This window comes from Chrysemys picta, chromosome 9 (assembly GCF_011386835.1).
Source record: "Chrysemys picta bellii isolate R12L10 chromosome 9, ASM1138683v2, whole genome shotgun sequence".
NCBI lineage: Eukaryota > Metazoa > Chordata > Testudines > Emydidae > Chrysemys > Chrysemys picta.
Genome location: NC_088799.1, coordinates 93359007 through 93372259, shown reverse-complemented (window position 1 = coordinate 93372259; position 13253 = coordinate 93359007). Strand labels below are relative to the sequence as shown.

The 13253-nt window shown below is 47.1% G+C and overlaps 1 protein-coding gene across 5 annotated transcripts in view; it reads left to right on the top strand.

Moving 5' to 3' along the window:
• PASD1 (PAS domain containing repressor 1) overlaps positions 1-13253 on the top strand; it is a 78773-nt gene that overhangs the window by 43497 nt on the left and 22023 nt on the right. For all 5 annotated transcript variants that reach the window (XM_065556701.1, XM_065556698.1, XM_065556703.1 and 2 more), the window contains 3 exons: positions 222-340; positions 1693-1775; positions 8007-8113. In XM_065556701.1, the coding sequence (XP_065412773.1) occupies positions 222-340; positions 1693-1775; positions 8007-8113 (309 nt within the window). The remainder of the gene's footprint in view (positions 1-221; positions 341-1692; positions 1776-8006; positions 8114-13253) is intronic.

Here is a 13253-nt window from a genome sequence, read left to right as displayed (position 1 = left end):
TAACCTTTCCCATGATTGAGCCAGGAGAGTCTAGATATAGACAAAGAATCCACCAAATAAGTCTTAAATGAGCATCATTTGAACAAGTTTTAGGGGGGCATGTCTCTGATTGGCTCTGAGCGTAGAAGGAGCTAATTGTTCAGATTTGTTGGTTACTGTATCTGCCTTAACATTTTCTTCTTGAAATGCTGATTGGCTTGTGTTTTGATGTGTTTCTCTAGTGCCTACACCCTCCTGCAATGGCTTTGAGTCCGCTATTGCAAGAGCATTCAGGTCAGCCACAGAAGAGCAGATTTGCCTTGTCGCAACTGTTCGTCTTGTTACGCCGCAGTTTTTAAAGGTGAGAGCCCTCGGGTCGTGTTTCCCTTTTTACACCAGAGATCTATAGTCGGTTTTAAAAAATGATGCTTTTCACCACAAGCAGAGTTAATGGATATTCAAGTCTGGTCATTCCTAAAGGAGAAACCTTGCAAAAGGGCCTTAAATCCTGCACTTTGAGAGCTGGGCAGTGAACCCTTCAGAGCGGAGGACCTGTGGATGAGTGATGGTGCTGTTTCATTTTGGGATGGGAGTTAGCATCTAAAGTTTGCTTAAGAATAGCGGAGAACACAACAGGCTCTCTGAGCATTATTGATTGCATTGCCCAGCAAGTGCGGAGCTGCATTTGAGAAGAACCATTGATGATAGCAAGAGAGGGGCCTCCTTGAGCCGTATGTTCAAGAAGTTACGAGGAAACATGGTTTCCAGCTGAAGCCCTGGAAAAGCTGCATCTCAGAAAGAAACTTGCCAAACTCACTGACCGTGTAAGAATGCTGCCTGCTCTTTTCTGACCATGGGAACCAGACTTTTATAACCTGCTGTTTATCCACAGAAGAGAACTATGTGCATAATAATGATAATAAAATTCAGTTGTGGTCCATTCACTGCCAGAGTGTTAATTAGCAAAGAAATAACCTGCACCATTGGTTCATTATTATTTGTTTATTTGTATTAAAATAGCACTTAGGAGTCCTAGTTGTGAATCAGGACCCCATTGTTCAAGGTGCTGTCAAACACAGAACAAGCAGACGGTCCCTGCCCCAAGGAGCTTACAATCTGCTAGACCAGTGTTTCTCAAACTGGGGTCACCACTTGTGTAGGGAAAGCCCCTGGCAGGCCGGGCCGGTTTGTTTACCTGCCCCGTCCGCAGGTTCGGCCAATCGCAGCTCCCAGTGGCTGCGGTTTGCTGCTCCAGGCCAATTGGAACTGCGGGAAGCCACCGCTTCCAGCAGCTCCCATTGGCCTGGAGCAGCGAACCGCGGCCACTGGGAGCTGTGAGCATCCGGACCTGCAGACGCGGTAGGTAAACAAACCGGCCCGGCCCGCCAGGGGCTTTCCCTGAACAAGCGGCGACCCCAGTTTGAGAAACACTGTGCTAGACCTTGACATTGACGTCTGTACTCAGAGAACTCTCATCTAAAGGCTGGTATACGCTGCAATGTTAGGTTGACCTGGCTGTGTCACTCGGGGTGTGAAAAATGCACTGAGAGACGTAGCTAGACTGACTGAAGCCCCGGAGTTGACACCACTAGGTCGGCGGAAGAATACATCAGTTTATTCTCCAAAGAGTCCTTGTACGTGTTATCAAGCTGGTTTGTCACACAAGCCATTTTCCTTAGAGTTAAATACTAAAATGCACCCACTGTTCTGCAGGAGCTGTGCAACATTGAAGAGCCATGTGAAGAATTCACATCGAGACACAGTTTGGAGTGGAAGTTTTTATTCTTGGACCACAGGTGAGGGGGTTGTTTTTCAGATATAAATACAACATGTGGTGATTCAAGAATACACAAACCAGGGCCGGCTCCAGGCACCAGCATTCCAAGCAGCACTTGGGGCGGCACTCTGCAAGGGGCGGCAGTCCGTGTGTTCAGCTGCCCGCGGCGACAATTCGGCGGCTTCTGTCTTCCGGCTGAAGACAGAAGCTGCCGCCGAATTGCCACCACTGCGGAAACGTGCGTGCCGCCCTAACGGCACATGGACTGCCCCCGCCGTCCGCAGCGGCAATTCGGCGCGCTGCTTGGGGCGGCAAAAACAGTAATGCCGGCCCTGACACAAACCATGGTTTAGAAAAGGAAAACTGTCCATTAAATGTGTCTGAGCCCCCAAGCAGAATATTTCACATGAAATTAGAACACTAAGGTGACACTGATCAAAGCCTACACTTCACGCCTCCTTAAAAGCTTTGCTCTCTTTCATATGTAAGGGCAGTAAGAATCTGTGTTCGCCTTCCATTAATGTGAGCTGGAAATATAGCACATATAAAAATGTCCAGGCTCATTGTGGTACTAAATAAGTTATTAACGTAGAACCATGTGGGCCATATCCTCATCTAGTGTGACTAGGCAGAACTCCATTGATTTCAGTTGGCAGCAGATGAGAAGCTGACTCTGTTCTTTGCCCTGTTGATTTGCATCTTGATATAGAATTAAAGGTTTTTTTTTAAGAAAGAAACAAATTCAAAGAACAGATCGTTGTAATGATTGACTTACTTTGACTAAATGGAGATAAGATACTACTTAGACTGGAGATCACTTGGTAAAACTTTTTAAATTATAAAAGGGGAAGTGTCCTTCAAAAAAAGCATAGAACCTTTGTATTCTTGCGTATTTGTGCGTGTGCATGAATACCTAACAGTATTACACACGTTCCCTTCTTTCGTAATGCACAATAGTACTATCTCCAGAGAGCACAAACTCTAGCCATGTACTTACCGCTGGAAAGACCAGGCTGAGAAATAAAATTCCTTTGCTGAATGCTTATTTTCTAAAGAAACCCAAATGCCCCCCTGTACATTCAGAGAGAGAGAGAGAGAGAGAGAGAGAGAGAGAGAGAGAGAGAGGAGATATTGCAAGAAATGAAAATGAAATGAATATATTTATCAGAATAACTACACTGGAAATCCTGTCTTGAGGTGCTGATGAGAAACCACTTGTGCTGCCGTTTTGTTTGCATGTTACTCATGCTCTCTAGGTCTGGTTAATGTAACTTTATATGGATTGAAATCAGGATATGCAGTAGCCTAAATTTTTAAAAGTGGATGTCTGAAGTTAGGCTATGCCAATATTGAGATATCGAAAGCAGTGTCCTGGCTCTCAAGGGGATGACCACCCAGCACCTTCTGTGAGGAAAGCTACCAGGAGCCGGCTAAGAGCTTTATTGAAATATATCCAAGTGCGATGAATTGGGATGTGACTCAGAGAGGTATTTTTCTACTCCGGTCCTGGTGATATCCCCTGTGAGGAGACCATTGTTCCTGAGCGTAAATTAAGCTAACATAGTCGTTTAGCTGGAGTGTACTGCGGTGCCTGATGGAAGCAGTGAACGTGGAGCCAGGAGTGTGCTTTCACTCATTCAATCCTTGGTTCAATGCACAATTTAATAGAATAGTAGGGGCACCGTGATTCTTTCATCGAATGTTTTCAGCTATTTCTCAATGATTATTTTCCACGTTTGCGGGCTGATCCTGAAAGGTGCTGAGGACATAGGAGTAGCTGGTGCTGAGCTCTACTCAGAATCAGGGCCTCGTTCGCTCAGACCTAGCGTCTACAATGGAGCGCAGAAGCAGGTTAGGACAGTTCTACTGAGCTACGTAAACATCAACCAACTAGAGACACCTGGAGCATGAAACTACATATAGACATCATTTAAGGGAAAAAACAAACTGGATGCTTTTATATTGGCCTGTTTCTGTTCCATATTCTACTCCTTCCTCCATCGTTTGTTGCTCTAATTACAGGATTGCTATAGTATCATCTCCTGCAGTCCCTGCACTTTGGTGATAACTTGAAGTCCGTCCCTTTAGCTTTTCACACTGCACGCAGTCATGGATCTCCTGATCAGAAAACTTGAACAGTTCCTTTAGCACAGGGAATTGCAGTGACTAAGCTAGCTAAAAACTTTCAGATTGCTCCTTCTCCAACCCCAGGTTAGAAGCATTTTGTGGTTACATTCTCAATGAAAGAATCAGTTCCTCTAAGTGATGATGACACATCGGAAAGCACGGCACTTTCCCGAGCTGCTTAAAATGTTTGCCTGACATTCATCTGAAAGACATTATGGTCATGAAGATAAGTGTGTTATTACAGACCCAAAAGATATTGGCTTGGTTGCATAGACAGACAGAAATAAAAGCCAGTTTAATAAATACAGGTTCTGTCACATTTAACAGAAATCTGGGTCAGATAAAGAAAAGGAGCCCAGTGCTCTGTAAAAGATATTTTGGGTAAATATGACCGTGCTGTTTGTATTATGGTAGGGTCCACTAGGCACTTTCCCCAAAGAACTCACAATCAGAGAACGCTGACATTTGCTTCCCACAGATAATCAATGATGTAGGAGCAGGTTTTCAGAAGTGCTGAGCACCCGTGATGAGAGCTTGTGCTGTCTCCCAGTGGCCACAGGAAACCATTATGGCATCTGGGTGTAAGGGTCCTTGGCCACCCCTCTTTTACCCCAGCCAACCTCCTTTTGCAGGTGCAGGGAGTGTATAAGTTGTGACAGCCCTGCAGCCCTGGGTGATCCTCCCATGGCTGGCTATGCTGTACTTAGAACCACTTGGTGTGGATGCAAATTGTCCCTAAAATGGAGGAGAATCTAGCTCTACTCTGGCTGGGGGGAGGGATAGCTCAGTGGTTTGAGCATGGGCCTGCTAAACCCAGGGTTATGAGTTCAATCCTTGAGAAGGCCACTTAGGGATCTGGAGCAAAATCAATACTTGGTCCTACTAATGAAGGCAGGGGGCTGGACTCAATGATCTTTCAAGGTCCCTTCGGGTTCTAGGAGATAGGATATCTCCAATTTGTTTACTTGTGTCACCTGGGTGTACTCTGTCCCCCTCTAGTGGTGGCTAGTCTGAATTTAGTGTTTGATGGCATTTAGCTCAGGCAGTAGAGGCTTATGCATTGAGATCCAGCGATCCCAGGTTCAATCCCCACTCTTGACAGCCACAGTGTTACACTTCACCCCTGATCAGAAAGCTCTAACATTGCTTAAAGGTGGCAGCGGCATTTAGTTTGCTGTGTTGGCTCATCAGCAGATGCTATTTATCTCTTAGGGCCAAATCTATCCTCCCTTGTGCCAGTGCAACCATTCCTTGGGAGGAACTGAGAGAAAACTGGGGGCCTTTACTCATTTTCTGTTTCATTATTTCATCTATTTCATTAACATATTAAAAATAACCCCAAACTTTAAAAACCGAAACAGTAAAATCCCAGCTAGCGCCATATTCTACTTCTGCCTTGGGAGTGTCCCATATAATGGGCTGCAACCCGCTGTCATGAAGGTCAGTGTGAGGTTTGCCATTGATTTCAGTGTGAACAGGATTGGACCCATTAAGAATGTAGCTGTGCTGTGCTGTGCTGTGGTATGGCTTGCTCTGCTATCTATGTGAGTGTTTGTATCTCTTCATGAATGTTCTAACTTAGAACCATATCAGATGACAAGGAGCTGTGAAGTTATTCTGGCTGTTCCCTTTGCAGTACTGGTTTGCGTTCTATAGTACACTTCCTACTGATAGTCCCCTGGTAGCAGCAGTGATTCGGGTCCTTCCTTGACATTTTTGCCTTTCGGATGTAGACAGTTACCATGTTGCGCGCCCACCTGGCGACCTCATCTTTTAGTCGGCACTGAGCCAGTCTACACCTATGTAGCGGTTGTAATCTTGTCTCATAAATCTTAGTTAGGTTTGTTTCTGTTCTCTGAACTCTTTCTAAAGCTGTTTGACCATGTGGTGTCCAGAAATGAATGCAATATTGCACTGGAGCTGTATCATATATCGACCAGGACTGGATCTTTTTCTAGAAGTTACATTATAGCTCAAAGAGAAGTTTTGGGTTTGGTGCAGAAATGACTGTACCATGGCCAGTGTTTTGCAGAAGGTCAGACTAGGTGGTCATACAGGTCCCATCTGACCTTAGAATGTCTCACTCCAGAGAGAGCCCAATCCAATGCCACGAGAGTCAATGGGAATCTTTCAGTGGGCGTGGATCAGGCCCAGAGAGAGGATTTACCTCCTGGTTTTGTGATGCTGGGCATACAACCCAAATTCACACGTGCCTTTTTTGTGTCCTGTTGCACTGCAAACTCCTATTGACAGAGTGCTGTCCAGGGCTGGCTCCAGCTTTTTTGCTGCCCCAAGCAGCGAAAAAAAAGAAAAGAAAAAAAAAACAGTTGAGCTCCCGCCGAAGTGCCGCCGAAGAAGAAGAGACGGAGTGAAGGACCCACCGCAGAAGTGCCGCCGAAGACCCAGACATGCTGCCCCAATACCGGACAGAGTGCCGCCCCTTTCTATTGGCCGCCCCAGGCACCTGCTTCCTTCGCTGGTGCCTGGAGCCGGCCCTGGTGCTGTCCACTGTTTCCCAGGATTCTCCCTCCTTTTAAATACAGAATCTCTGTTTTGGATTATTCCACCTCCCCGCCCCCAGCGGATTAGCTTGCATTTTCCTCAGCTGAATCCATTTTGTTATTTCGTGCCCATAGTTCAAGCACATTTTATGGTTGCCTGGTGGTACTGGCCTTCCACAAAATGGTACTAAGACACACCAAAGCAAAGGAAGCATAGAGGAGAATGTGCCTCTCTTTTTATGCCTTCAGCCTGATCCTGTGCAGTTTAATTTTAAAACATGAACTACGCTGGGAATATATTGCCGCATTTACTCTAGAGGAGTGAACTGAAAATGCTGTAGGTAAACTGTGCCGCCCTCCATAGTGTCATCACACCTAGCAGCCAAGTCAAATGGACAGTGAAGCAAAGGGAGGGACAAGAAGCCAAATAAACACAATATGGCCAAATTATGCCTTCCAAAGCAGATGCGGTGTTCCCATTGAAGTAACTGGGAGTTGCACATACACAGCCGAGGGCAGAATTAGGCCTGTTCTTATGTACAATAGGTGTAATAATTATATCTTTGGTCCCGACTCGCAGTGTTGTGAGATGATAATTATTTCCCAGGTATTACCATGACCTTGTTCTAGTGCGGTTTGTTTACCACTTCAGTATTGTAATTGCACCTTTTTAAAAAGTTCTCATTTTCAGCTCAAAAAGCTGTAATTTAGTATTGGATTTCTAACTGCTGACTTGGAATTGGAAGCTTGGCCCTAGTTTGGTTTCCTCCGTTCCCTGTTCATCTGCCATAGACATCATAGACCTGGAAATCAGCTCTACATCTGTCTGAAGGAAAATCTTTATTCTATAGAATGCACCGAAATCATTTTGCTGGTTTCGGTTCCCCAAGCTGTGCCATGGGAATAGATTACTTCTCTTTAACCAAAGCATGTCCCTACAGCCACCGGAGCGTCCTGCTTAGGTCTTGTCTACATGAACACTTAGATTGTGGCAAGCTGGGGTGTGAATCTACCCCATGCTAGTCTGCTGCGCACTAAGTGTTCGTGCCACTGGGCATTAAAAGTTCCCTAGTGCATTTAATCTACGCTCATTGCAAAGCAGGGTAGATCAAAGCACACTATGGGACTTGGATTGCACGTCAGCAGGATCCACACAGAGAGTTAATGAGCGGCAGGCTGGTGCGGGGTAGATTTATGCCCTGGTTTGCCATGTACTACGTGTTCATGTAGACAAGCCCTTACTACTTCTTCTACAGTTCCTCCCCAGATGACATTTGCACCCAGCCTACTGGATAATTTTACACAGTCTCCAGTGTATTATGCACATGAACATCCATAGTATTTCTTAAGCTAACAAACATGATTAATGAATGAGTCACTTGCATACATACGTGCTTTTCCATACACCCACATAATGAATAGGCCAGGAAACAATAAAGATACCTCCTCATTTACTCAGTTTTGACATGCTTGTCTTTATTTCTCCCTCTGATACAAAAAAATCGATATCACTCCCAGCTTTCTGGCAAGGAGATATTTGGTTTTTAGTTTGCTAAAGATCTACCAAAATGGTCATCACATCAGGTTTTGTATTTACGTCTTTCTCTTTGCTTTTATTCTAGGGCCCCACCTATTATAGGTTATTTACCCTTTGAGGTTCTGGGAACGTCAGGTTATGATTATTACCACGCTGATGACCTGGAGCTTCTCGCTAGGTGCCATGAACACTGTAAGTTCCTTTCCCGTTGCTTGCAGGGAACTGATAACATGAGCTTATGAATGTTGTGCAAAAATGTATATGTTCATTAGGGAAATTCTTCCCTATTCCTGTAAAATATGGCTCAGTTCATGCCTAACTAGGGAAGAGGAATGATTATTTTATCAGGGCAAATTTTATCAGTGAGAATTTCCCAAACAGGCAGATATCTGTTGTGTTTGGGTGCTGGAAGTCAGTCGCCCTAACATGCAGTTACACTGCAAAACTGGGAGCCAGAGCTCTTATCCTCCGTTCCTGACTCTGCTATTGTGTTGCTGTGCAAACAACCTTGATTCTTGGCATGCATCCGATGAAGTGGGTTTTAGCCCACTAAAGCTTATGCCCAAATCAATTTGTTAGTCTCTAAGGTGCCACAAGGACTCCTCGTTCTTTTTGCTGATACAGACTAACACGGCTACCCCTCTGAAACTTGATTCTTGGGTTTTTGCTGATTGTCACAGCGGCTGGGCACTCTCCATTCCCATTGTCCTCAATGGGACCTTGCGTACTTAGAACCTCTGGAAAACAGGCTATAATTAAGTTCTGAAGCAGGTTATAATTAAGTTCTTTGTGCCTAGATTACCCATCTGTAAAATAAGCATAATAGTGCCACCTCATTAAGTTGTTGTGATACTTAATTACTTACTATTTGTAAAATGCTTCTACCATACTGAGATGGTTTCTCAAGAAATATTGTGTACAGATTCCCTGTTGGCTAAAACGGGTGGTATCTGTCTGTCAGTCTGTCTCTCAGATCAATCCGAGAGGAGGGGGTAGTTTTATCAAAAGTGCAAAAGAACTAACTCTATAGGGCAGGGGGGCCAAACTGCAGCTTGTGCGTCGCATACAGCTCTTTTACTGCTAAAGTCTGTCTCCCAGAGCCCCGCCATGTCCTCCCTTCTCCACCTACCAGACTGGGGCAGGGGGAAGCTCGGGGCTTCTGCCCTGCAGCAGAGTGGTGGGGCCAGGGGCTTCTGCCAGATATGACTGGTGCCTCTTGAGGGGAGGGGCACAGTCGCCACCCCCCCACCAACAGCTTGAGTCATGCCCCACCAGGCTCGCTTCCCTTCAGCAACCCATCCCTGCAGCTCCCAGGTGTTAGCTCCCCGTGGAGAAGCAGCTGCAAACGGCTGGGAGCTGCAGGAAGGGGCTGCTGCTCCCCACTGTGTGCTGCTGCCTCTCCCCATGGCCGCAGCTCCCAGCTTGCCTACTCCAGCAGCTGCCATGCAGGAGGGAGACCCGGTGGCACCATGTGACCAAGCAGGGCCAGCAAACCCCCTGGCAAAAATCTCAAGGTGTGTGTGATCCCATGTTCTCCCCCCTCCCCCCAGGCATCCCCTCTGGCTCCTGCCCAGTGGGGTGGGGGGTCTCAGGGCTTCAGCAGGAGCGGGGCTTAAGCTCTGAGCCCCGGCAGGTGCACCCCGGCTCTCGAAGGTCTGAAGATCGTTGTATGCGGATCCAACGGTCAGTAACTTTGGCCACCCCTACTAGATATAGTTGTACAATAAGGAACTAACGAGGGTGTATGTGTAATCCCTGCCCTCTGCTGGATAGAATCAGAACTGCTCAATGGTGTGTCACAGTCCTATATCGCTATAGGGCCAAACTGTCTTAATAGCTAAAGCCGAATCTGAGTCTATCCAGCAGAGGGCTGTCTCCCTTGGAAACATCCACGGGGGGCGGGGGGTGGAGGAGTAAAACCTCCCTGAACTTTCATCCTGGAGTTTTCCTGGGATTTTTGCAGGGACAGTTTTGAGGTTCCCTGACAGATTATGTGGATCCCAGGGGATCTGCAGCTGCCCATTGTCATCAGGGTGGAAGCTCTGTGCCTGCACTAACTCTGGAACCACTAGCCAGCTCCCAGGTGATATGGCTTCATTGGCAAGATGTGGGCAGCTTCTGGGTGGATACCCCGTGGGTGCTTATTCCCACCCAGTTTCAGATCTCTGACCCCACAGAGGACTCTCTGGGGTTGGGGAGGAGAGGGTGGGTGCTGAATAGGCAGGGGCAGATGCTTCCCCACTCCATATTCTGCACAAGAAGATCAACCCAGAAAGTCTCCCTTGCACTGATAACTCTGGGGAACAATCAGGCCCAGTGTGTATGCGAATGTGCCATGTGTGAATGCCATTTATTGGGGCAATAAGGTAACAAGAATCAAATGGAGCTCCGCAGTCGAGTTGCCATGGCCCCTGTGTCACACTTCAGGGCAACTGCACCTGTATTTCCCCTCTGTGGTCCAGCAAAGGCACCCACATAGGCTTCTGGCTCCCCAGCGCTCACCTCTGATGGGCGGAGACATGGATCTGTCTCCCTCCTGACTGGGATATTTCCAAGTTGCACAGCTTTGTGAATTCCCCACCAAGTCCGACTGCCTAAGCAGGCCTCTTTTGCCTTCTCCTCAGAGGCTGGAAACAGCATAATTGCCCACAGTAAAGTTACCATACAGCCCTTTGTAAGCAAGCACATTTATTCTTAAGGTAAAAGCAGTACAGCGAAAACATGAAAAACAATAAAAGAACCTACACGCATGCTAATAAGCTTACTAGAGATCACCCCAACTCTACCAAGGGCTCTGACAGGGGCTCAGTCCTTCAAATACCACACAGATGGTTTTCTGTGGTTACACATTCATGATACCTTTTGCTCAGAATAAGAACACCCAGGAATCTGAGTCACTCCTTTATCCAGCCTCGGTCTTTGATCTGGGAATAAGTAATTCATAGACAATGGGTTTCTCCTCAGGGCATAGTTTCAAAAGGGTTGGGTCCAGAGGTGGAAATTTGCACTTCCCTCCTCCCAAATATTTCCTGGGAAAGCCCACGCAAATTTGTTTATCCCAAACTTTCCTTCTTGTCTGGCCCATTGTTTAAAAGAGTCCTTTGACGCTCAAGGGTTTACATTAATCATGTCTCCCTGGAGATGTGCCATGCAATCCCACACTAGTACATAAACGTTTGCATTTTTAATGCAATGAACTCCTAAAATACATAAACTGAATTCAGTAAGATTTGTCCAGGATATTTCAGGAAATTGCCGTGTATGTCTCACTCTGCTATTATTGGTTACATGTCATGACATGTAATAGTGTGTGCTGAATGTTCTCATTAGCCAGATTAGGAAGAGCACTCAACCTGCTGCTATCTACCCAGTGGTTTGCTTTTAAGTTCTTCAGGGACCATCCATACCATGCCTGGCTTGCTCCTGCTACAATATACCATGCTGGTGTTACTACAGATCTCACTGAAGCTTGAACCTACTCTAAGGAGGGGCTGGGAGGTGGCATTAAGTAAATGTGGTTGTTTTACTACCTGGTGTGGGTTTGTAAAGCTTCTCTGGTATTGTTTTATGACCCCATATTTTTTTCATTTCATCTGAACCTGAAGCCTATAGGCATCTGAACCCCTATAAACCAGCTCTGTTCTCTACCTGGGTTGTGCAGGTGGTGGGAGCATGTTCAGCTACCCCATTGGAGACAGCCAGCCATGACGTGAATGCACACTGGAGAAGCTTAGATGAAAACTCAGGTTTTAAGTTCCTTCATAAGCGCTCAATTGCCCGTCTCAGCTGCTTCTGCTCTCATCAAGACGGAGCATTATATGCAACACTTGTAGCTTCCATAGGGCTTATCCGTGCATGACAGTCATGAGCCTCACATTGTAGTGTCCAAAAGGATGCATTTTTGACTTCTCTAGCATGAAAGGCTGTATACATAGGTGTCGGCTTTCTCCGGGCCCAAGGGGTGCTCAACCCCCTGCTCCACCCCGACCCTTTCCCCCACCTGACCCCTTCCCCCAAGCCGCCACCCCCATCCTGCCCCCGCTCTGCCCCCGGCCCAGCCCCCACTCCACCTCTTTCCCGCCCAGTTCCATCCCTTCCCTTCAGCGTGTCCCATCCCCATTCCTTCCCCTCCCTCCCAGAGCCTCCAGCACTCTGTGAAACAGCTGATTGGGGCATGCGGTAGGCGCTGGGAGGCAGGGGGAGGTGCTGATCAGCGGGGCAGCAGGTGGGCAGGAGGCACTGGGGAGTGAGGGAAGCTGGCTGCCAGTGAGTGCTAAGCACCCATTCATTTTTTTCTGTGGTGCTCCAGCGCCCATGGAGTCGGCACCTATGGTTGTGTATGTAATATAGTATATGTGGGTGGGTGGGTGACACCTTCCAGTACTATAGACCCAAGACTGTAGATGCAATTATAGAATTTGGAATCGAGTCAGTTTCAAATGGTCAGTTAAAAGTAGTTTCAGGTACTTCATGTGCTTCTCGGTCCCCCGGCCTTATCTTGTGCTTTTACATCCAGTTTTTTTCTTCCCTCTTGCTGTGCAAAAGACCCAAACCAACGACAGGGGACTGAGTGCTTGGCTGAGTACACAGAGGAAACAGTGAAAATGACTACACACAAATTGTGTCAAACGCATGAAGGAAACTAACTGAAATAATAGAGAAAATTGTTTTGGTCCAGCTATATATTATCAGCTATAATAATCTTTGGTGCTATCTGGAACAGTAGTAGGTAGAAAAATCTCATTCAGACAGAAGTGTGATTTTAAATTGACAGTGTCCTTTTATTACCATGTGCTTGCTGTCAAGGGCTTTTTACCAGCCATAAGGGCGAGAGGTGGGCAGGGAGTGGGCAAAGAGGAGCGAGTGGGGGGGTCAGGGTCTTGGTGGGGAGAGGCAGTGCAGGGGCAGGGACTTGTGGGAAGAGGCAGCGCAGGGGCGGGAACTCACAGGGAAGGGGTGGCGTGGGGGGGGCCTTGTGGGGAACGAGTGGTGGGAGGTCAGGGGAGAAGGGGTGGGAGGTCAGGGGAGAAGGGGTGGGGCCTCAGGGAGAACGGGTGGTGCGGGGGCAGGGCCGCAGTTCAGCCTATTTAGATACCTAACTCTACTGGATCTGTGGGTGGAGTCTGGTACTCAGGCATCTAATCTACCTACTTAGTTACTTATATTCCCCATCCCGATATTTTCTGAGCACCTCACGAGCACTAAGAAAGTTATCTGTTACCCCTGCATGGACAGGAAATGTTGTTATCCCCATTTGGCACGTGGGCAATCTGAGGAACAGACGATCAAATGACTTGACCAAGGTACTCAGGACATCTGTGGCAGAGCTAGG